The following is a 23,900-nucleotide window of genomic DNA, read 5'->3' as shown; positions in this document are numbered from 1 at the left end:
GCTGTTGTTGCAGAAATGACTTCGTTTCTTGTTTGGTTCAATGTTGCAGTTGTTCTTTCTATAGGTTTTAACGTCGTCATTGCAGCAGTGGTTGAGGTAGCAGATGAAGCTACTGAAGCTGTGCTTGTTGGTGTATTAGGTGTTGTGATCTCTGCTTTTGCTGTGACTAAAGTAGTTTCAGCTGTTGTTGCAGAAATGTCTTTGTTTGTTGTTTGGTTCAATGTTGCAATAGTTCTTTCTATAGGTTTCAACGTCGTCATGGCAGCAGTGGTTGATGTGGCAGATGAAGCTACTGAAGCTGTGCTTGTTGGTGTATTAGGTGTTGTGATCTCTGCTGTTGCTGTGACTAAAGTAGTTTCAGCTGTTGTTGCCGAAATGACTTCGTTTGTTGTTTGGTTCAATGTAGCAGTTGATCTTTCTATAGGTTTCAACGTCGCCATAGCAGCAGTGGTTGATGTTCCAGATGAAGCTAATGAAGCTGTGCTTGTTGGTGTACTAGGTGTTTTGATTTCTGCTGTTTCTGTGACTAAAGTTGTTTCAGCTGTTGTTGCAGAAATGACTTCGTTTGTTGTTTGGTTCAATGTTGCAGTTGTTCCTTCTATAGGTTTTAACGTCGTCATAGCAGCAGTGGTTGAAGAAGCAGATGAAGCTACTGAAGCTGTGCTTGTTGGTGTATTAGGTGTTGTGATCTCTGTTGTTGGTGAGTTTGAGGACGTTTCAGCTGTACGTGCAGAAGTGAAAGAAACTGTTGTTTGGTTCAATGTTGCAATAGTTCTTTCTGTAGGTTTTAATGTGAGAGCAGAAGTGGTTGATGTGGCAGATGAAGTTACTGAAGCTGTGCTTGTTGGGGTATTAGGTGTTGTGATCTCTGCTTTTGCTGTGACTAAAGTACTTTCAGCTGTTGTTGCAGAAAGGACTTCGTTTGTTGTTTGGTTCAATGTTGCAATAGTTCTTTCTATAGGTTTTAACGTTGTCATTGCAGCAGTGGTTGAAGTAGCAGATGAAGCTACTGAAGCTGTGCTTGTTGGGGTATTATGTGTTGTGATCTCTGCTTTTGCTGTGACTAAAGTGGTTTCAGCTGTTGTTGCAGAAATGACTTCGTTTGTTGTTTGGTTCAATGTTGCAGTTGATCTTTCTATAGGTTTCAACGTCGTCATAGCAGCAGTGGTTGATGTGGCAGATGAAGCTACTGAAGCTGTGCTTGTTGGTGTATTTGGTGTTGTGATCTCTGCGGTTGCTGTGACGATAGAAGTTTCCACTGTTGTTGCTGAAGTGAAAGCAACTGCTGTTCTTTTCAATGTTGCAGTAGTTGTTTCTATAGGTTTTAACGTCGTCAATGCAGCAGTGGTTGATGTGGCAGATGAAGTTAATGATGCTGAGCTTGTTGGTGCATTAGTTGTTGTGATCTCTGCTGTTGCTGTGACTAAAGTAGTTTCAGCAGTTGTTTCAGAAATGACTTTGTTTGTTGTTTGGTTAAATTTTGCAATGGTTGTTTCTATAGGTTTTAATGTGAGAGCAGCAGTGGTTGAAGAAGCAGATGAAGCCAATGAAGCTGTGCTTGTTGGTGTATTAGTTGTTGTGATCTCTGCTGTTTCTGTGACTAAAGTAGTTTCAGCTGTTGTTGCAGAAATGACTTCGTTTGTTGTTTGGTTCAATGTTGCAGTTGATCTTTCTATAGGTTTCGACGTCGTCATAGCAGCAGTGGTTGAAGAAGCAGATGAAGCTACTGAAGCTGTGCTTGTTGGTGTATTAGTTGTTGTGATCTCTGTTGTTGGTGAGTTTGAGGACGTTTCAGCTGTGTTTGCAGAAGTGAAAGCAACTGTTGTTTGGTTCAATGTTGCAGTTGTTCTTTCTATAGGTTTTAACGTTGTCATAGCAGCAGTGGTTGATGTGCCAGATGAAGCTAATGAAGATGTGCTTGTTGGTGTATTAGGTGTTGTGATCTCTGCTGTTGCTGTGACTAAAGTAGTTTCAGCTGTTGTTGCAGAAATGACTTCGTTTGTTGTTTGGTTCAATGTTGCAGTTGATCTTTCTATAGGTTTTAACATCGTTATTGCAGCAGTGGTTGAAGTAGCAGATGAAGCTACTGAAGCTGTGCTTGTTGGTGTATTAGGTGTTGTGATCTCTGCTTTTTCTGTGACTAAAGTAGTTTCAGCTGTTGTTGCAGAAATGTCTTTGTTTGTTGTTTGGTTCAATGTTGCAATAGTTCTTTCTATAGGTTTCAACGTCGTCATGGCAGCAGTGGTTGATGTGGCAGATGAAGCTACTGAAGCTGTGCTTGTTGGTGTATTAGGTGTTGTGATCTCTGTTGTTGGTGAGTTTGAGGACGTTTCAGCTGTACGTGCAGAAGTGAAAGAAACTGTTGTTTGGTTCAATGTTGCAATAGTTCTTTCTGTAGGTTTTAATGTGAGAGCAGCAGTGGTTGATGTGGCAGATGAAGTTACTGAAGCTTTGCTTGTTGTTGTATTAGGTGTTGTGATCTCTGCTGTTGCTGTGACTAAAGTAGTTTCAGCTGTTGTTGCAGAAATGACTTCGTTTGTTGTTTGGTTCAATGTTGCAGTTTTTCTTTCTATAGGTTTTAACGTCGTCATAGCAGCAGTGGTTGATGTGCCAGATGAAGATAATGAAGCTGTGCTTGTTGGTGTATTAGGTGTTGTGATCTCTGCTGTTGCTGTGACGATAGAAGTTTCCATTGTTGTTGCTGAAGTTAAAACAACTGCTGTTCTTTTCAATGTTGCAGTAGTTGTTTTTATAGGTTTTAACGTCGTCAATGCAGCAGTGGTTGATGTGGCAGATGAAGCTACTGAAGCTGTGCTTGTTGGTGTATTAGGTGTTGTGATCTCTGTTGTTGGTGAGTTTGAGGACGTTTCAGCTGTGTTTGCAGAAGTGAAAGCAACTGTTGTTTGGTTCAATGTTGCAGTTGTTCTTTCTATAGGTTTTAATGTCGTCATAGCAGCAGTGGTTGAAGAAGCAGATGAAGCTACTGAAACTGTGCTTGTTGGTGTATTAGGTGTTGTGACCTCTGTTGTTGGTGAGTTTGAGGACGTTTCAGCTGTGTTTGCAGAAGTGAAAGAAACTGTTGTTTGGTTCAATGTTTCAGTAGTGTTTTCTATAGGTTTTAACGTCGTCATAGCAGCAGTGGTGGATGTGCCAGATGAAGCTACTGAAGCTGTGCTTGTTGTTGTATTAGTTGTTGTGATCTCTGCTGTTGCTGTGACTAAAGTAGTTTCAGCTGTTGTTGCAGAAAGGACTTCGTTTGTTGTTTGGTTCAATGTTGCAATAGTTCTTTCTATAGGTTTTAACTTTGTCATTGCAGCAGTGGTTGAAGTAGCAGATGAAGCTACTGAAGCTGTGCTTGTTGGGGTATTAGGTGTTGTGATCTCTGCTTTTGCTGTGACTAAAGTGGTTTCAGCTGTTGTTGCAGAAATGACTTTGTTTGTTGTTTGGTTCAATGTTGCAATAGTTTTTTCTATAGGTTTCAACGTCGTCATGGCAGCAGTGGTTGATGTGGCAGATGAAGCTACTGAAGCTGTGCTTGTTGGTGTATTAGGTGTTGTGATCTCTGCTGTTGCTGTGACTAAAGTAGTTTCAGCTGTTGTTGCAGAAATGACTTCGTTTGTTGTTTGGTTCAATGTTGCAGTTGATCTTTCTAATGGTTTCAACGTCGTCATAGCAGCAGTGGTTGATGTGGCAGATGAAGCTACTGAAGCTGTGCTTGTTGGTGTATTAGGTGTTGTGATCTCTGCTGTTGATGTGACTAAAGTAGTTTCAGCTGTTGTTGCAGAAATGACTTCGTTTGTTGTTTGGTTCAATGTTGCAGTTGTTCTTTCTATAGGTTTTAACGTCGTAATAGCAGCAGTGGTTGATGTGGCAGATGAAGCTACAGAAGCTGTGCTTGTTGGTGTATTAGGTGTTGTGATCTCTGTTGTTGGTGAGTTTGAGGACGTTTCAGCTGTGTTTGCAGAAGTGAAAGCAACTGTTGTTTGGTTCAATGTTGCAGTTGTTCTTTCTATAGGTTTTAACGTCGTCATAGCAGCAGTGGTTGAAGAAGCAGATGAAGCTACTGAAACTGTGCTTGTTGGTGTATTAGGTGTTGTGACCTCTGTTGTTGGTGAGTTTGAGGACGTTTCAGCTGTGTTTGCAGAAGTGAAAGAAACTGTTGTTTGGTTCAATGTTGCAGTAGTGTTTTCTATAGGTTTTAACGTCGTCATAGCAGCAGTGGTGGATGTGCCAGATGAAGCTACTGAAGCTGTGCTTGTTGGTGTATTAGTTGTTGTGATCTCTGCTGTTGCTGTGACTAAAGTAGTTTCAGCTGTTGTTGCAGAAAGGACTTCGTTTGTTGTTTGGTTCAATGTTGCAATAGTTCTTTCTATAGGTTTTAACGTTGTCATTGCAGCAGTGGTTGAAGTAGCAGATGAAGCTACTGAAGCTGTGCTTGTTGGGGTATTAGGTGTTGTGATCTCTGCTTTTGCTGTGACTAAAGTGGTTTCAGCTGTTGTTGCAGAAATGACTTCGTTTGTTGTTTGGTTCAATGTTGCAGTTGTTCTTTCTATAGGTTTTAACGTCGTCATAGCAGCAGTGGTTGATGTGCCAGATGAAGATAATGAAGCTGTGCTTGTTGGTGTATTAGGTGTTGTGATCTCTGCGTTTGCTGTGACGATAGAAGTTTCCATTGTTGTTGCTGAAGTGAAAGCACCTGCTGTTCTTTTCAATGTTGCAGTAGTTGTTTTTATAGGTTTTAACGTCGTCAATGCAGCAGTGGTTGATGAGGCAGATGAAGCTACTGAAGCTGTGCTTGTTGGTGTATTAGGTGTTGTGATCTCTGTTGTTGGTGAGTTTGAGGACGTTTCAGCTGTGTTTGCAGAAGTGAAAGCAACTGTTGTTTGGTTCAATGTTGCAGGTGTTCTTTCTATAGGTTTTAACGTCGTCATAGCAGCAGTGGTTGAAGAAGCAGATGAAGCTACTGAAACTGTGCTTGCTGGTGTATTAGGTGTTGTGACCTCTGTTGTTGGTGACTTTGAGGACGTTTCAGCTGTGTTTGCAGAAGTGAAAGAAACTGTTTTTTGGTTCAATGTTGCAGTAGTGTTTTCTATAGGTTTTAACGTCGTCATAGCAGCAGTGGTGGATGTGCCAGATGAAGCTACTGAAGCTGTGCTTGTTGGTGTATTAGTTGTTGTGATCTCTGCTGTTGCTGTGACTAAAGTAGTTTCAGCTGTTGTTGCAGAAAGGACTTCGTTTGTTGTTTGGTTCAATGTTGCAATAGTTCTTTCTATAGGTTTTAACTTTGTCATTGCAGCAGTGGTTGAAGTAGCAGATGAAGCTACTGAAGCTGTGCTTGTTGGGGTATTAGGTGTTGTGATCTCTGCTTTTGCTGTGACTAAAGTGGTTTCAGCTGTTGTTGCAGAAATGACTTTGTTTGTTGTTTGGTTCAATGTTGCAATAGTTTTTTCTATAGGTTTCAACGTCGTCATGGCAGCAGTGGTTGATGTGGCAGATGAAGCTACTGAAGCTGTGCTTGTTGGTGTATTAGGTGTTGTGATCTCTGCTGTTGCTGTGACTAAAGTAGTTTCAGCTGTTGTTGCAGAAATGACTTCGTTTGTTGTTTGGTTCAATGTTGCAGTTGATCTTTCTAATGGTTTCAACGTCGTCATAGCAGCAGTGGTTGATGTGGCAGATGAAGCTACTGAAGCTGTGCTTGTTGGTGTATTAGGTGTTGTGATCTCTGCTGTTGATGTGACTAAAGTAGTTTCAGCTGTTGTTGCAGAAATGACTTCGTTTGTTGTTTGGTTCAATGTTGCAGTTGTTCTTTCTATAGGTTTTAACGTCGTAATAGCAGCAGTGGTTGATGTGGCAGATGAAGCTACAGAAGCTGTGCTTGTTGGTGTATTAGGTGTTGTGATCTCTGTTGTTGGTGAGTTTGAGGACGTTTCAGCTGTGTTTGCAGAAGTGAAAGCAACTGTTGTTTGGTTCAATGTTGCAGTTGTTCTTTCTATAGGTTTTAACGTCGTCATAGCAGCAGTGGTTGAAGAAGCAGATGAAGCTACTGAAACTGTGCTTGTTGGTGTATTAGGTGTTGTGACCTCTGTTGTTGGTGAGTTTGAGGACGTTTCAGCTGTGTTTGCAGAAGTGAAAGAAACTGTTGTTTGGTTCAATGTTGCAGTAGTGTTTTCTATAGGTTTTAACGTCGTCATAGCAGCAGTGGTGGATGTGCCAGATGAAGCTACTGAAGCTGTGCTTGTTGGTGTATTAGTTGTTGTGATCTCTGCTGTTGCTGTGACTAAAGTAGTTTCAGCTGTTGTTGCAGAAAGGACTTCGTTTGTTGTTTGGTTCAATGTTGCAATAGTTCTTTCTATAGGTTTTAACGTTGTCATTGCAGCAGTGGTTGAAGTAGCAGATGAAGCTACTGAAGCTGTGCTTGTTGGGGTATTAGGTGTTGTGATCTCTGCTTTTGCTGTGACTAAAGTGGTTTCAGCTGTTGTTGCAGAAATGACTTCGTTTGTTGTTTGGTTCAATGTTGCAGTTGTTCTTTCTATAGGTTTTAACGTCGTCATAGCAGCAGTGGTTGATGTGCCAGATGAAGATAATGAAGCTGTGCTTGTTGGTGTATTAGGTGTTGTGATCTCTGCGTTTGCTGTGACGATAGAAGTTTCCATTGTTGTTGCTGAAGTGAAAGCACCTGCTGTTCTTTTCAATGTTGCAGTAGTTGTTTTTATAGGTTTTAACGTCGTCAATGCAGCAGTGGTTGATGAGGCAGATGAAGCTACTGAAGCTGTGCTTGTTGGTGTATTAGGTGTTGTGATCTCTGTTGTTGGTGAGTTTGAGGACGTTTCAGCTGTGTTTGCAGAAGTGAAAGCAACTGTTGTTTGGTTCAATGTTGCAGGTGTTCTTTCTATAGGTTTTAACGTCGTCATAGCAGCAGTGGTTGAAGAAGCAGATGAAGCTACTGAAACTGTGCTTGCTGGTGTATTAGGTGTTGTGACCTCTGTTGTTGGTGACTTTGAGGACGTTTCAGCTGTGTTTGCAGAAGTGAAAGAAACTGTTTTTTGGTTCAATGTTGCAGTAGTGTTTTCTATAGGTTTTAACGTCGTCATAGCAGCAGTGGTGGATGTGCCAGATGAAGCTACTGAAGCTGTGCTTGTTGGTGTATTAGTTGTTGTGATCTCTGCTGTTGCTGTGACTAAAGTAGTTTCAGCTGTTGTTGCAGAAAGGACTTCGTTTGTTGTTTGGTTCAATGTTGCAATAGTTCTTTCTATAGGTTTTAACGTTGTCATTGCAGCAGTGGTTGAAGTAGTAGATGAAGCTACTGAAGCTGTGCTTGTTGGGGTATTAGGTGTTGTGATCTCTGCTTTTGCTGTGACTAAAGTGGTTTCAGCTGTTGTTGCAGAAATGACTTTGTTTGTTGTTTGGTTCAATGTTGCAATAGTTTTTTCTATAGGTTTCAACGTCGTCATGGCAGCAGTGGTTGATGTGGCAGATGAAGCTACTGAAGCTGTGCTTGTTGGTGTATTAGGTGTTGTGATCTCTGCTGTTGCTGTGACTAAAGTAGTTTCAGCTGTTGTTGCAGAAATGACTTCGTTTGTTGTTTGGTTCAATGTTGCAGTTGATCTTTCTAATGGTTTCAACGTCGTCATAGCAGCAGTGGTTGATGTGGCAGATGAAGCTACTGAAGCTGTGCTTGTTGGTGTATTAGGTGTTGTGATCTCTGCTGTTGATGTGACTAAAGTAGTTTCAGCTGTTGTTGCAGAAATGACTTCGTTTGTTGTTTGGTTCAATGTTGCAGTTGTTCTTTCTATAGGTTTTAACGTCGTAATAGCAGCAGTGGTTGATGTGGCAGATGAAGCTACAGAAGCTGTGCTTGTTGGTGTATTAGGTGTTGTGATCTCTGTTGTTGGTGAGTTTGAGGACGTTTCAGCTGTGTTTGCAGAAGTGAAAGCAACTGTTGTTTGGTTCAATGTTGCAGTTGTTCTTTCTATAGGTTTTAACGTCGTCATAGCAGCAGTGGTTGAAGAAGCAGATGAAGCTACTGAAACTGTGCTTGTTGGTGTATTAGGTGTTGTGACCTCTGTTGTTGGTGAGTTTGAGGACGTTTCAGCTGTGTTTGCAGAAGTGAAAGAAACTGTTGTTTGGTTCAATGTTGCAGTAGTGTTTTCTATAGGTTTTAACGTCGTCATAGCAGCAGTGGTGGATGTGCCAGATGAAGCTACTGAAGCTGTGCTTGTTGGTGTATTAGTTGTTGTGATCTCTGCTGTTGCTGTGACTAAAGTAGTTTCAGCTGTTGTTGCAGAAAGGACTTCGTTTGTTGTTTGGTTCAATGTTGCAATAGTTCTTTCTATAGGTTTTAACGTTGTCATTGCAGCAGTGGTTGAAGTAGCAGATGAAGCTACTGAAGCTGTGCTTGTTGGGGTATTAGGTGTTGTGATCTCTGCTTTTGCTGTGACTAAAGTGGTTTCAGCTGTTGTTGCAGAAATGACTTCGTTTGTTGTTTGGTTCAATGTTGCAGTTGTTCTTTCTATAGGTTTTAACGTCGTCATAGCAGCAGTGGTTGATGTGCCAGATGAAGATAATGAAGCTGTGCTTGTTGGTGTATTAGGTGTTGTGATCTCTGCGTTTGCTGTGACGATAGAAGTTTCCATTGTTGTTGCTGAAGTGAAAGCACCTGCTGTTCTTTTCAATGTTGCAGTAGTTGTTTTTATAGGTTTTAACGTCGTCAATGCAGCAGTGGTTGATGAGGCAGATGAAGCTACTGAAGCTGTGCTTGTTGGTGTATTAGGTGTTGTGATCTCTGTTGTTGGTGAGTTTGAGGACGTTTCAGCTGTGTTTGCAGAAGTGAAAGCAACTGTTGTTTGGTTCAATGTTGCAGGTGTTCTTTCTATAGGTTTTAACGTCGTCATAGCAGCAGTGGTTGAAGAAGCAGATGAAGCTACTGAAACTGTGCTTGCTGGTGTATTAGGTGTTGTGACCTCTGTTGTTGGTGACTTTGAGGACGTTTCAGCTGTGTTTGCAGAAGTGAAAGAAACTGTTTTTTGGTTCAATGTTGCAGTAGTGTTTTCTATAGGTTTTAACGTCGTCATAGCAGCAGTGGTGGATGTGCCAGATGAAGCTACTGAAGCTGTGCTTGTTGGTGTATTAGTTGTTGTGATCTCTGCTGTTGCTGTGACTAAAGTAGTTTCAGCTGTTGTTGCAGAAAGGACTTCGTTTGTTGTTTGGTTCAATGTTGCAATAGTTCTTTCTATAGGTTTTAACGTTGTCATTGCAGCAGTGGTTGAAGTAGTAGATGAAGCTACTGAAGCTGTGCTTGTTGGGGTATTAGGTGTTGTGATCTCTGCTTTTGCTGTGACTAAAGTGGTTTCAGCTGTTGTTGCAGAAATGACTTCGTTTGTTGTTTGGTTCAATGTTGCAGTTGATCTTTCTAGAGGTTTCAACGTTGTCATTGCAGCAGTGGTTGAAGTAGCAGATGAAGCTACTGAAGCTGTGCTTGTTGGTGTATTAGGTGTTGTGATCTCTGCTGTTGCTGTGACTAAAGTTGTTTCAGCTGTTGTTGCAGAAATGACTTCGTTTGTTGTTTGGTTCAATGTTGCAGTTGATCTTTCTATAGGTTTCAACGTCGTCATAGCAGCAGTGGTTGATGTGGCAGATGAAGCTACTGAAGCTGTGCTTGTTGGTGTATTAGGTGTTGTGATCTCTGCTGTTTCTGTGACTAAAGTTGTTTCAGCTGTTGTTGCAGAAATGACTTTGTTTGTTGTTTGGTTCAATGTTGCAGTTGATCTTTCTATAGGTTTCAACGTCGTCATAGCAGCAGTGGTTGATGTGGCAGATGAAGCTACTGATGCTGAGCTTGTTGGTGCATTAGTTGTTGTGATCTCTGCTGTTGCTGTGACTAAAGTAGTTTCAGCAGTTGTTGCAGAAATGACTTTGTTTGTTGTTTGGTTAAATTTTGCAATAGTTGTTTCTATAGGTTTTAATGTGAGAGCAGCAGTGGTTGAAGAAGCAGATGAAGCTAATGAAGCTGTGCTTGTTGGTGTATTAGTTGTTGTGATCTCTGCTGTTTCTGTGACTAAAGTAGTTTCAGCTGTTGTTGCAGAAATGACTTCGTTTGTTGTTTGGTTCAATGTTGCAGTTGATCTTTCTATAGGTTTCAACGTCGTCATAGCAGCAGTGGTTGAAGAAGCAGATGAAGCTACTGAAGCTGTGCTTGTTGGTGTATTAGGTGTTGTGATCTCTGTTGTTGGTGAGTTTGAGGACGTTTCAGCTGTGTTTGCAGAAGTGAAAGCAACTGTTGTTTGGTTCAATGTTGCAGTTGTTCTTTCTATAGGTTTTAACGTTGTCATAGCAGCACTGGTTGATGTGCCAGATGAAGCTAATGAAGCTGTGCTTGTTGGTGTATTAGGTGTTGTGATCTCTGCTGTTGCTGTGACTAAAGTAGTTTCAGCTGTTGTTGCAGAAATGACCTCGTTTGTTGTTTGGTTCAATGTTGCAGTTGTTCTTTCTATAGGTTTTAACGTCGTCATAGCAGCAGTGGTTGAAGTGGCAGATGAAGCTACTGAAGCTGTGCCAGTTGGTGTATTCAGTGTTGGGAACGTGGTTGCTGCAGTGTATGAGGATGTTTCTGCTGTGTTTGCAGAAGTGACAGCAACTGCTGTTCTGTTCAATGTTGCAGAAATTCTTTCTATAGGTTTTAACGTTGTCAATGCACCAGTGGTTGATGTGGCAGGTGAAGCTAATGAAGCTGTGCCTGGTGGAGTATTGGGCGTGACTGTTGTTTCTAGTATTATAGCTGTGTTTTCTTCAGGTTTGAATGTGGGCAATGAAGCTGTAAGTGTACTTACATATTCTGTTGTTGAAGCAGATGAGGCAAAAGAAGCTTTGCTTACTTGAGTATAGGGAGTCGTAAACAAGGATTTTTTTGTTGAGATTTCTTCAACTCTGTTTGGAGAAGTGATTAGAGCTGTTGTTTGGTTAAATGTTTTCTTGTTTTGTAATGTTGTTAATGTTAAAATGGAAGTCATAATGCTTGTTGTGTCAGCTTGGGTTGTCGAGGTTGAAGAAATGTTATCTATTCAAAAAAATATTAAGACTTAGTTTGACATATAAACCCGAAACATTTTTACAGTATTAGAAATTAATATATTTCTTACATTCATCATCCACAGTGATGGAGTCAATGGAAATGTTGAATTCTGTTATATTTGATGCAGCATCAATTAGGACATTGATGATATCTGTGTTGCTTGGAACCGATGTTGAAATAAATGCAACTTCCATGGTGTTGACAATCGACCCCTTGCTGCAAAAGTAATACAAAAAAGGTTAAGGACAAAAGTCATTGAAGTTTAAAAACTAAAGTTTTGTTTTAGAGACAAAATAAAAGCTTGTTAAAATACCTGAAGAATATCACTATTAAGTAGTTGAATGAGGCGAAGGCCGGTCTAAAGAATGGCTCAAGCTGTAGAAAGAAAATATCATGTAGTTATACATATACTAGAAACAATGTTTCTCTTGATTGTCTGAAAAGTTTGACTTAATATGTTTTTTGATCTAAACTTTTCCTCTTTTAAACTTTTCCTTTCAAATTTTGTTTACTTAGTGATGTGACATAAATGTTTGCTTTGCAAAAATGCAAACCTGATGACTTGCCTTTTAGGTGAGCTTTTTAATTATTGAAGAGAAAAGATGCTTGTCATTTTTTCTCTCAATCAATGTCCCCTTTGATGTAGTAAATATAATGTACATTTGAAAAACAGAACCTTTTAATGAAGGCTCACTTTTAGATCCCAAGAATATGTTTATCTAGCAATCAGCAGAAAAAATGCTGTTGTAATACACATTTTCTTAATAAAAAAAACAAAAACAATACAAACTTACTTTAGACTTGATCAGGTTAGCCCGCTGTTTAAAGGCTATTGATGATGGAATCTGCAAATCAGTTGTGAATGTCTCTCCATCAGATCTGAAGGTTACTCTCTTTTTCTTTAAATTTACTGCGGCTGTAGAAGTTGTTGTTGCTGATGTAGTCATGAAGGTAAGTGGAGTTGATGATGCAGTTGATGGTGTAAATTTTGAAAGAGTTGTCACAGCAGTGCTTGTTGGATGTTGAACTTCGGTTGTAGAACTAGATCCAGCTTGTGTTGTTTCAGTTGTTGGTTTTGCTGTACTCAGACCTAACATTGCTGTTGCAGAAGGAGTTGTTGGATTAGGAGTGGTCTCAGCTGTTGCTCTAGAACTAACTCCAAGAGTTGATTGGCCAAATATTGGAGTTGCTCTTTCTGAAGGTCTAAAAGTGGTCGATGAATAAGGGGATAATGTTGCAACATTTTCTGTTGTTGGAGCAGATGAAAGTATTGCTTCTGTGCTTTCTGGTATATAAGGTGTGGTAATCTCTGTTGTTGCTGTAGATGGTGTGGCTTCAGCTGTAGTTGAAGACTTGACAAAATGTGTTGTTTGTTCAAATAATGTAGGAGTTGTTTCTACAGGTACAAATATGGTTGATGAAGTAGTGGTTGCTGTTGCAATATTATCTGTAGTTGGAATAGATGAAAGTATTGTTTCTGTGCTTTCTGGTATATAAGGTGTGGTCTTCTCTGTGGTTGCTGTAGATGATGTAGCTTCAGCTGAATTTGAAGAAGTGACAAAGAATGTTGTTTGTTCATATATTGCAGGCATTGTTTCTAAAGATTCCAAAATGATTGAAGAAGTGGTTGCTGTTGCAACATTTTCTGTAGTTGGAGTAGATGAAAGTATTGTCTCTGTGCTTTCTGGTATATAAGGTGTGGTCTTCTCTGTGGTTGCTGTAGATGGTGTAGCTTCTGCTGTAGTTGAAGAAGTGACTAAATGTGTTGATTGCTCAAATCTTGCAGGTGTTGTTTCTACCAGTTCAAATGTGGTTGATGAAGTAGTGGATACTGTCGCAACATTTGCTGTAGTTGGAGTAGATGAAAGTATTGCTTCTGTGCTTTGTCGTATATAAGGTGTGGTCATCTCTGTTTTTACTGTAGAGGATGTAGCATCGGCTGTAGTTGAAGAAGTGACTAAATGTGTTGATTGCTCAAATATTGCAGGAGTTGTTTCTAAAGGTTCAAATGTGGTTGATGAAGTAGTGATTGCTGTTGAAACTTCTTCTGTTGTTGGAGTAGATGAAATTATTGTTTCTGTGCTTTCAGGTTTATAAAGTGTGGTCTTCTTTGTTGTTGCTGTAGATGGTGTAGCTTCAGCTGAATTTGAAGAAATGACAAAGAATGTTGTTCGTTCATATATTGCAGGCATTGTTTCTAAAGATTCCAAAATGATTGATGAAGAAGTGGTTGCTGTTGCAACATTTTCTGTAGTTGGAGTAGATGAAAGTATTGTCTCTGTGCTTTCTGGTATATAAGGTGTGGTATTCTCTGTGGTTTCGGTAGATGATGTAGCTTCAGCTGTATTTGAAGAAGTGACAAAATGTGTTGTTTGTTCAAATATTGCAGTAGTTGTTTCTACAGGTACAAATCTGGTTGATGAAGATGTCGTTGCTGTTGTAACATTTTCTATAGTTGGAGTAGATGAAAGTATTGCTTCTGTGCTTTCTTGTTTATAAGGTGTGGTCATCTCTTTTGTTGCTGTAGTTGAAGAAGTGACTAAGAATGTTGTTTGTTCAAATATTGAAGGAGTTGTTTCTAAAGGTTCAAATGTGGTTGATGAAGTAGTGGTTGCTGTTGCAACATCTTCTGTTGTTGAAGTAGATGAAAGTATTGTCTCTGTGCTTTCCGGCATATAAGGTGTGGTCTTTTTTGTGGTTGCTGTAGATGATGTTGCTTCAGCTCTAGTTGAAGAAGTGACAAAGAATGTTGTTTGTTCAAATATTGCAGGCGTTGTTTCTAAAGATTCCAAATTGGTTGATGAAAAAGTGGATACTGTTGCAACATTTGCTGTAGTTGAAGTAGATGAAAGTATTGTTTCTGTGCCTTCTGGTTTAGAAGGTGGGGTCGTCTCTGTTGTTGCTGTAGATGATGTAGCTTCAGCTCTAGTTGAAGAAGTGACTAAATGTGTTGTTTGTTCAAATATTGCAGGAGTTGTTTCTACAGGTACAAATATGGTTGATGAAGAAGTGGCTGCTGTTGCAACATTTTCTGTAGTTGGAGTAGATGAAAGTATTGTCTCAGTGCTTTCCGGTATATGAGGTGTAGTCATCTCTGTGGTTTCTGTAGATGATGTAGCTTCAGCTGTAGTTGACGAAGTGACGAAGAATGTTGTTTGTTCAAAAGTTGCAGGCGTTGTTTCTAAAGATTGCAAATTGGTTGATGAAGAAGTGGTTGCTGATACAACATTTTCTGTAGTTGGAGAAGATGAAAGTATTGTTTTTGTACTTTCTGGCCTATAAGGTGTGGTCGTCTCTTTCGTTGCTGTAGATGATGTAGCTTTAGCTGTAGTTGAAGAAGTGACTAAATGTGATGTTTGTTCAAATCTTACAGTAGTTGTTTCTACAGGTACAAATATGGTTGATGAAGAAGTGGCTGCTGTTGCAACATTTTCTGTAGTTGGAGTAGATGAAAGTATTGTCTCAGTGCTTTCCGGTATATAAGGTGTGGTATTCTCTGTGGTTTCTGTAGATGATGTAGCTTCAGCTGTAGCTGAAGAAGTGACGAAGAATGTTGTTTGTTCAAATATTGCAGGCGTTGTTTCTAAAGATTGCAAATTGGTTGATGAAATAGTGATTGCTGATACAAGATTGTCTGTAGTTGGAGTAGATGAAAGTATTGTTTCTGTACTTTCTGGCCTATAAGGTGTGGTCGTCTCTTTCGTTGCTGTAGATGATGTAGCTTCAGCTCTACTTGAATAAGTGACTAAATGTGTTGTTTGTTCAATTATTGCAGGAGTTGTTTCTACAGGTACAAATATGGTTGATGAAGAAGTGGCTGCTGTTGCAACATTTTCTGTAGTTGGAGTAGATAAAAGTGTTGTCTCTGTGCTTTCTGGTATATAAGGTGTGGTCTTCTCTGTGGTTTCTGTAGATGATGTAGCTTCTGCTGTATTTGAAGAAGTGACAAAGAATGTTGTTTGTTTAAATATTGCAGGCGTTGTTTCTAAAGATTCCAAATTGGTTGATGAAGAAGTGCTTGCTGAAGCAACATTTTCTGTTGCTGGAGTGGATGAAAGTATTGTGTCTGTGCTTTCTGGTATATAAGCTGTGGTCTTCTCTGTGGTGACTGTAGATGATGTAGCTTCATTTGTATTTGAAGAAGTGACGAAGAATGTTGGTTGTACAAATATTGCAGGCGTTGTTTTTAAAGATTCCAAATTGATTGATGAAAAAGTGGATACTGTTGCAACATTTGGTGTTGTTGGAGTAGTTGAAAGCATTGTCTCTGTGCTTTCTGGTATATAAGGTGTGGTATTCTCTGTGGTTTCGGTAGATGATGTAGCTTCAGCTGTATTTGAAGAAGTGACAAAATGTGTTGTTTGTTCAAATATTGCAGTAGTTGTTTCTACAGGTACAAATCTGGTTGATGAAGATGTCGTTGCTGTTGTAACATTTTCTATAGTTGGAGTAGATGAAAGTATTGCTTCTGTGCTTTCTTGTTTATAAGGTGTGGTCATCTCTTTTGTTGCTGTAGTTGAAGAAGTGACTAAGAATGTTGTTTGTTCAAATATTGAAGGAGTTGTTTCTAAAGGTTCAAATGTGGTTGATGAAGTAGTGGTTGCTGTTGCAACATCTTCTGTTGTTGAAGTAGATGAAAGTATTGTCTCTGTGCTTTCCGGCATATAAGGTGTGGTCTTTTTTGTGGTTGCTGTAGATGATGTTGCTTCAGCTCTAGTTGAAGAAGTGACAAAGAATGTTGTTTGTTCAAATATTGCAGGCGTTGTTTCTAAAGATTCCAAATTGGTTGATGAAAAAGTGGATACTGTTGCAACATTTGCTGTAGTTGAAGTAGATGAAAGTATTGTTTCTGTGCCTTCTGGTTTAGAAGGTGGGGTCGTCTCTGTTGTTGCTGTAGATGATGTAGCTTTAGCTCTAGTTGAAGAAGTGACTAAATGTGTTGTTTGTTCAAATATTGCAGGAGTTGTTTCTACAGGTACAAATATGGTTGATGAAGAAGTGGCTGCTGTTGCAACATTTTCTGTAGTTGGAGTAGATGAAAGTATTGTCTCAGTGCTTTCCGGTATATGAGGTGTAGTCATCTCTGTGGTTTCTGTAGATGATGTAGCTTCAGCTGTAGTTGACGAAGTGACGAAGAATGTTGTTTGTTCAAAAGTTGCAGGCGTTGTTTCTAAAGATTGCAAATTGGTTGATGAAGAAGTGGTTGCTGATACAACATTTTCTGTAGTTGGAGAAGATGAAAGTATTGTTTTTGTACTTTCTGGCCTATAAGGTGTGGTCGTCTCTTTCGTTGCTGTAGATGATGTAGCTTTAGCTGTAGTTGAAGAAGTGACTAAATGTGATGTTTGTTCAAATCTTACAGTAGTTGTTTCTACAGGTACAAATATGGTTGATGAAGAAGTGGCTGCTGTTGCAACATTTTCTGTAGTTGGAGTAGATGAAAGTATTGTCTCAGTGCTTTCCGGTATATAAGGTGTGGTATTCTCTGTGGTTTCTGTAGATGATGTAGCTTCAGCTGTAGCTGAAGAAGTGACGAAGAATGTTGTTTGTTCAAATATTGCAGGCGTTGTTTCTAAAGATTGCAAATTGGTTGATGAAATAGTGATTGCTGATACAAGATTGTCTGTAGTTGGAGTAGATGAAAGTATTGTTTCTGTACTTTCTGGCCTATAAGGTGTGGTCGTCTCTTTCGTTGCTGTAGATGATGTAGCTTCAGCTCTACTTGAATAAGTGACTAAATGTGTTGTTTGTTCAATTATTGCAGGAGTTGTTTCTACAGGTACAAATATGGTTGATGAAGAAGTGGCTGCTGTTGCAACATTTTCTGTAGTTGGAGTAGATAAAAGTGTTGTCTCTGTGCTTTCTGGTATATAAGGTGTGGTCTTCTCTGTGGTTTCTGTAGATGATGTAGCTTCTGCTGTATTTGAAGAAGTGACAAAGAATGTTGTTTGTTTAAATATTGCAGGCGTTGTTTCTAAAGATTCCAAATTGGTTGATGAAGAAGTGCTTGCTGAAGCAACATTTTCTGTTGCTGGAGTGGATGAAAGTATTGTGTCTGTGCTTTCTGGTATATAAGCTGTGGTCTTCTCTGTGGTGACTGTAGATGATGTAGCTTCATTTGTATTTGAAGAAGTGACGAAGAATGTTGGTTGTACAAATATTGCAGGCGTTGTTTTTAAAGATTCCAAATTGATTGATGAAAAAGTGGATACTGTTGCAACATTTGGTGTTGTTGGAGTAGTTGAAAGCATTGTTTCTGTGCTTTCTGGTATATAAGGTGTGGTCTTCTCTGTGGTTGCTGTAGATGGTGTAGCTTCTGCTGTAGTTGAAGAAATGACTAAATGTGTTGATTGCTCAAATATTGCAGGAGTTGTTTCTAAAGGTTCAAATGTGGTTGATGAAGTAGTGATTGCTGTTGCAACATTTGCTGTAGTTGGAGTAGATGAAAGTATTTCTTCTGTGCTTTCTGGTTTATAAGGTGTGGTAATCTCTGTTGTTGCCGTAGATGGTGTAGCTTCGGCTGTAGTTAAAGAAGTGACTAAATGTGTTGATTGCTCAAATATTGCAGGAGATGTTTCTGCATGTACAAATATGGTTAATGAAGTAGTGGTTGCTTTCGCAACATTTTCTGTTGTTGGAGTAGATGTAAGTATTGTTTCTGTGCTTTCTGGTATATAAGGTGTGGTCTTCCCTGTTGTTGCTGTAGATGATGTAGCTTCAGCTGTAGTTGAAGAAGTGACTAAATGTGTTGATTGTTTAAATCTTGCAGTAGTTGTTTCTACAGGTACAAATATGGTTGATGAAGACGTGGTTGCTGTTTCAACATTGGGTGTAGTTGGAGTAGATGAAAATATTGTTTCTGTGCTTTCTGATATATAAGGTGTGGTCTTCTCTGTGGTTTCTGTAGATGATGTAGCTTCAGCTGTATTTGAAGAAGTGACTAAATGTGTTGTTTGTTCAAATCTTACAGTAGTTGTTTCTACAGGTACAAATATGGTTGATGAAGAAGTGGCTGCTGTTGCAACATTTTCTGTAATTGGAGTGGATGAAAGTATTGACTCTGTGCTTTCTTGTTTATAAGGTGTGGTCGTCTCTGTGGTTTCTGTAGATAATGTAGCTTCAGGTGTAGTTGAAGAAGTGACTAAGAATGTTGTTTGTTCAAATATTGAAGGAGTTGTTTCTAAAGGTTCAAATGTGGTTGATGAAGTAGTGGTTGCTGTTGCAACATCTTCTGTTGTTGAAGTAGATGAAAGTATTGTCTCTGTGCTATCCGGTATATAAGGTGTGGTCTTTTTTGTTGTTGCTGTAGATGATGTAGCTTCAGCTGTAGTTGAAGAAGTGACTAAATGTGTTGTTTGTTCAAATCTTACAGTAGTTGTTTCTACAGGTACAAATATGGTTGATGAAGAAGTGGCTGCTGTTGCAACATTTTCTGTAATTGGAGTGGATGAAAGTATTGACTCTGTGCTTTCTTGTTTATAAGGTGTGGTCGTCTCTGTGGTTTCTGTAGATAATGTAGCTTCAGCTGTATTTGAAGAAGTGACGAAGAATGTTGTTTGTTCAAATATTGCAGGCGTTGTTTCTAAAGATTCCAAATTGGTTGATGAAAAAGTGGATATTGTTGCAACATTTGCTGTAGTTGAAGTAGATGAAAGTATTGTTTCTGTGCTTTCTGGTATATAAGGTGTGGTCTTCTCTGTGGTTTCTGTAGATGATGTAGCTTCAGCTGTAGTAGAAGAAGTGACTAAATGTGTTGTTTGTTCAAATATTGCATTAGTTGTTTCTACAGGTACAAATATGGTTGATAAAGAAGTGGCTGCTGTTGCAACATTTTCTGTAATTGGAGTAGATGAAAATATTGTTTCTGTGCTTTCTGATATATAAGGTGTGGTCTTCTCTGTGGTTTCTGTAGATGATGTAGCTTCAGCTGTATTTGAAGAAGTGACGAAGAATGTTGTTTGTTCAAATATTGCAGGCGTTGTTTCTACCAGTTTGACTTTGGTTGATGAAGAAGTGGTTGCTGTTGCAACATTTTCTGTAGTTGGAGTAGATGAAAGTATTGTCTCAGTGCTTTTCGGTATATAAGGTGTAGTCATCTCTGTGGTTTCTGTAGATGATGTAGCTTCAGCTGTAGTTGACGAAGTGACGAAGAATGTTGTTTGTTCAAAAGTTGCAGGCGTTGTTTCTAAAGATTGCAAATTGGTTGATGAAGAAGTGGTTGCTGATACAACATTTTCTGTAGTTGGAGAAGATGAAAGTATTGTTTCTGTACTTTCTGGCCTATAAGGTGTGGTCGTCTCTTTCGTTGCTGTAGATGATGTAGCTTTAGCTGTAGTTGAAGAAGTGACTAAATGTGATGTTTGTTCAAATCTTACAGTAGTTGTTTCTACAGGTACAAATATGGTTGATGAAGAAGTGGCTGCTGTTGCAACATTTTCTGTAGTTGGAGTAGATGAAAGTATTGTCTCAGTGCTTTCCGGTATATAAGGTGTGGTATTCTCTGTGGTTTCTGTAGATGATGTAGCTTCAGCTGTAGCTGAAGAAGTGACGAAGAATGTTGTTTGTTCAAATATTGCAGGCGTTGAAGATTGCAAATTGGTTGATGAAATAGTGATTGCTGATACAAGATTTTCTGTAGTTGGAGTAGATGAAAGTATTGTTTCTGTACTTTCTGGCCTATAAGGTGTGGTCGTCTCTTTCGTTGCTGTAGATGATGTAGCTTCAGCTCTAGTTGAATAAGTGACTAAATGTGTTGTTTGTTCAATTATTGCAGGAGTTGTTTCTACAGGTACAAATATGGTTGATGAAGAAGTGGCTGCTGTTGCAACATTTTCTGTAGTTGGAGTAGATAAAAGTGTTGTCTCTGTGCTTTCTGGTATATAAGGTGTGGTCTTCTCTGTGGTTTCTGTAGATGATGTAGCTTCTGCTGTAGTTGAAGAAGTGACTAAATGTGTTGATTGCTCAAATATTGCAGGAGTTGTTTCTAAAGATTCCAAATTGGTTGATGAAGAAGTGCTTGCTGAAGCAACATTTTCTGTTGCTGGAGTGGATGAAAGTATTGTGTCTGTGCTTTCTGGTATATAAGCTGTGGTCTTCTCTGTGGTGGCTGTAGATGATGTAGCTTCATTTGTATTTGAAGAAGTGACGAAGAATGTTGGTTGTACAAATATTGCAGGCGTTGTTTTTAAAGATTCCAAATTGATTGATGAAAAAGTGGATACTGTTGCAACATTTGCTGTTGTTGGAGTAGTTGAAAGCATTGTTTCTGTGCTTTCTGGTATATAAGGTGTGGTCTTCTCTGTGGTTGCTGTAGCTGGTGTAGCTTCTGCTGTAGTTGAAGAAGTGACTAAATGTGTTGATTGCTCAAATATTGCAGGAGTTGTTTCTAAAGGTTCAAATGTGGTTGATGAAGTAGTGATTGCTGTTGCAACATTTGCTGTAGTTGGAGTAGATGAAAGTATTTCTTCTGTGCTTTCTGGTTTATAAGGTGTGGTAATCTCTGTTGTTGCCGTAGATGGTGTAGCTTCGGCTGTAGTTAAAGAAGTGACTAAATGTGTTGATTGCTCAAATATTGCAGGAGATGTTTCTGCATGTACAAATATGGTTGATGAAGTAGTGGTTGCTTTCGCAACATTTTCTGTTGTTGGAGTAGATGTAAGTATTGTTTCTGTGCTTTCTGGTATATAAGGTGTGGTCTTCCCTGTTGTTGCTGTAGATGATGTAGCTTCAGCTGTAGTTGAAGAAGTGACTAAATGTGTTGATTGTTTAAATCTTGCAGTAGTTGTTTCTACAGGTACAAATATGGTTGATGAAGACGTGGTTGCTGTTTCAACATTGGGTGTAGTTGGAGTAGATGAAAATATTGTTTCTGTGCTTTCTGATATATAAAGTGTGGTCTTCTCTGTGGTTTCTGTAGATGATGTAGCTTCAGCTGTATTTGAAGAAGTGACGAAGAATGTTGTTTGTTCAAATATTGCAGGCGTTGTTTCTACCAGTTTGACTTTGGTTGATGAAGAAGTGGTTGCTGTTGCAACATTTTCTGTAGTTGGAGTAGTTGAAAGTATTGCTTCTGTGCTTTCTTGTTTATAAGGTGTGGTCATCTCTGTTGTTGCTGTAGTTGATGTAGCTTCAGGTGTAGTTGAAGAAGTGACGAAGAATGTTGTTTGTTCAAATATTGCAGGCGTTGTTTCTAAAGATTCCAAATTGGTTGATGAAAAAGTGGATATTGTTGCAACATTTGCTGTAGTTGAAGTAGATGAAAATATTGTTTCTGTGCTTTCTGGTATATAAGGTGTGGTATTCTCTGTGGTTTCTGTAGATGATGTAGCTTCAGCTGTAGTAGAAGAAGTGACTAAATGTGTTGTTTGTTCAAATATTGCATTAGTTGTTTCTACAGGTACAAATATGGTTGATAAAGAAGTGGCTGCTGTTGCAACATTTTCTGTAATTGGAGTAGATGAAAATATTGTTTCTGTGCTTTCTGATATATAAGGTGTGGTCTTCTCTGTGGTTTCTGTAGATGATGTAGCTTCAGCTGTATTTGAAGAAGTGACGAAGAATGTTGTTTGTTCAAATATTGCAGGCGTTGTTTCTACCAGTTTGACTTTGGTTGATGAAGAAGTGGTTGCTGTTGCAACATTTTCTGTAGTTGGAGTAGATGAAAGTATTGTCTCTGTGCTTTCTGGTATATAAGTTGTGGTCTTCCCTGTTGTTGCTGTAGATGATGTAGCTTCAGCTGTAGTAGAAGAAGTGACTAAATGTGTTGTTTGTTCAAATATTGCATTAGTTGTTTCTACAGGTACAAATCTGGTTGATGAAGATGTCGTTGCTGTTGTAATATTTTCTGTAGTTGGAGTAGTTGAAAGTATTGCTTCTGTGCTTTCTTGTTTATAAGGTGTGGTCATCTCTGTTGTTGCTGTAGTTGATGTAGCTTCAGGTGTAGTTGAAGAAGTGACTAAGAATGTTGTTTGTTCAAATATTGAAGGAGTTGTTTCTAAAGGTTCAAATGTGGTTGATGAAGTAGTGGTTGCTGTTGCAACATCTTCTGTTGTTGAAGTAGATGAAAGTTTTGTCTCTGTGCTATCCGGTATATAAGGTGTGGTCTTTTTTGTTGTTGCTGTAGATGATGTTGCTTCAGCTCTAGTTGAAGAAGTGACGAATAATGTTGTTTGTTCAAATATTGCAGGCGTTGTTTTTAAAGATTCCAAATTGGTTGATGAAGAAGTGGTTGCTGATGCAACATTTTCTGTTGCTGGATTAGATGAAAGTATTGTTTCTGTACTTTCTGGCTTATAAGGTGTAGTCTTCTCTTTCGCTGCTGTAGACGATGTAGCTTCAGCTGTATTTGAAGAAGTGACGAAGAATGTTGTTTGTTTAAATATTGCAGGCGTTGTTTCTAAAGATTCCAAATTGGTTGATGAAGAAGTGGTTGCTGATACAACATTTTCTGTAGTTGGAGTAAATGAAAGTATTGTTTCTGTGCTTTCTGGTTTAGAAGGTGTGGTGTTCTCTGTTGTTGCTGTTGATGATGTGGCTTCGGCTGTAGTTGAAGAAGTTACTAAGTGTGTTGTTTGTTCAAATAATGCTGGAGTTGTTTCTACAGGTACAAATATGGTTGATGAAGTAGTGGTTGCTTTTGCAACATTTTTTCTTGTTGGAGTAGATGAAAGTATTGTTTCTGTACTTTCTGGTTTAGAAGGTGTGGTCATCTCTGTTGTTGCTGTTGATGATGTGGCTTCGGCTGTAGTTGAAGAAGTGACTAAGTTTGTTGTTTGTTCAAATAATGCTGGAGTTGTTTCTAAAGGTTCAAATGTGGTTGATGAAGTAGTGGTTGCTGTCGCAACATTTTCTGTTGTTGGAGTAGATGAAAGTATTATTTCTGTGCTTTCTGGTTTATAAAGTGTGGTCATCTCTGTTGTTGCTGTAGATGATGTAGCTTCAGCTGTAGTTGAAGAAGTGACTAAATGTGTTGATTGTTTAAATCTTGAAGTAGTTGTTTCTACAGGTACAAATATGGTTGATGAAGAAGTGGTTGCTGTTGCAACATTGGCTGTAGTTGGAGTAGATGAAAATATTGTTTCTGTGCTTTCTGGTATATAAGGTGTGGTCTTCTCTGTGGTTTCTGTAGATGATGTAGCTTCAGCTGTATTTGAAGAAGTGACGAAGAATGTTGTTTGTTCAAATATTGCAGGCGTTGTTTCTAAAGATTCTAAATTGGTTGATGAAGAAGTGGTTACTGTTGCAACATTGGCTGTAGTTGGAGTAGATGAAAGTATTGTTTCTGTACTTTCTGGCTTATAAGGTGTGACCTTGTCTTTCGTTGCTGTAGATGATGTAGCTTCAGCTGTAGTTGAAGAAGTGACTAAATATGCTGTTTGTTCAAATATTGCAGGTGTTGTTTCTAAAGATTCTAAATTGGTTGATGAAGAAGGAGTTTCTGATGCAACATTTTCTGTTGTTGGAGTGGTTGAAAGCATTGTTTCTGTGCTTTCTGGTATATAAGGTGTGGTCTTCTCTGTGGTTGTTGTAGATGGTGTAGCTTCTGCTGTACTTGAAGAAGTGACTAAATGTGTCGATTGCTCAAATCTTGCAGGAGTTGTTTCTACCAGTTCAAATGTGGTTGATGAAGTAGTGGATACTGTCGCAACATTTGCTGTAGTTGGAGTAGATGAAAGTATTGTTTCTGTGCTTTCTCGTATATAAGGTGTGGTCATCTCTGTTTTTGCTGTAGAGGATGTAGATTCAGCTGTAGTTGAAGAAGCGACTAAGAATGTTGTTTGTTCAAATATTGCAGGAGTTGTTTCTGCATATACAAATATGGTTGATGAAGTAG

The 23,900-nt window shown here is 39.0% G+C and overlaps 1 protein-coding gene across 1 annotated transcript; it reads right to left on the bottom strand.

The window, feature by feature from the left end:
* Nucleotides 1-9,497: 9,497 nt before the first annotated feature.
* LOC111946347 (integumentary mucin A.1-like) lies at nt 9,498-21,287 on the bottom strand (the record flags this gene model as incomplete). Its single annotated transcript, XM_023949003.1, has 2 exons — nt 20,860-21,287; nt 9,498-9,539 (listed from the first exon to the last, which is right to left on the bottom strand). Coding segments are annotated over exons 1-2 (351 nt in total), but the record flags the coding sequence as incomplete, so codon positions are not given.
* Between the last annotated feature and the right edge of the window lie 2,613 nt (nt 21,288-23,900).

This window comes from Oryzias latipes, chromosome 18 (genome assembly GCF_002234675.1).
Source record: "Oryzias latipes chromosome 18, ASM223467v1".
In the NCBI taxonomy this organism is placed as follows: Eukaryota; Metazoa; Chordata; class Actinopteri; order Beloniformes; family Adrianichthyidae; genus Oryzias; species Oryzias latipes.
This window is presented reverse-complemented; position numbering and strand designations above follow the sequence as displayed.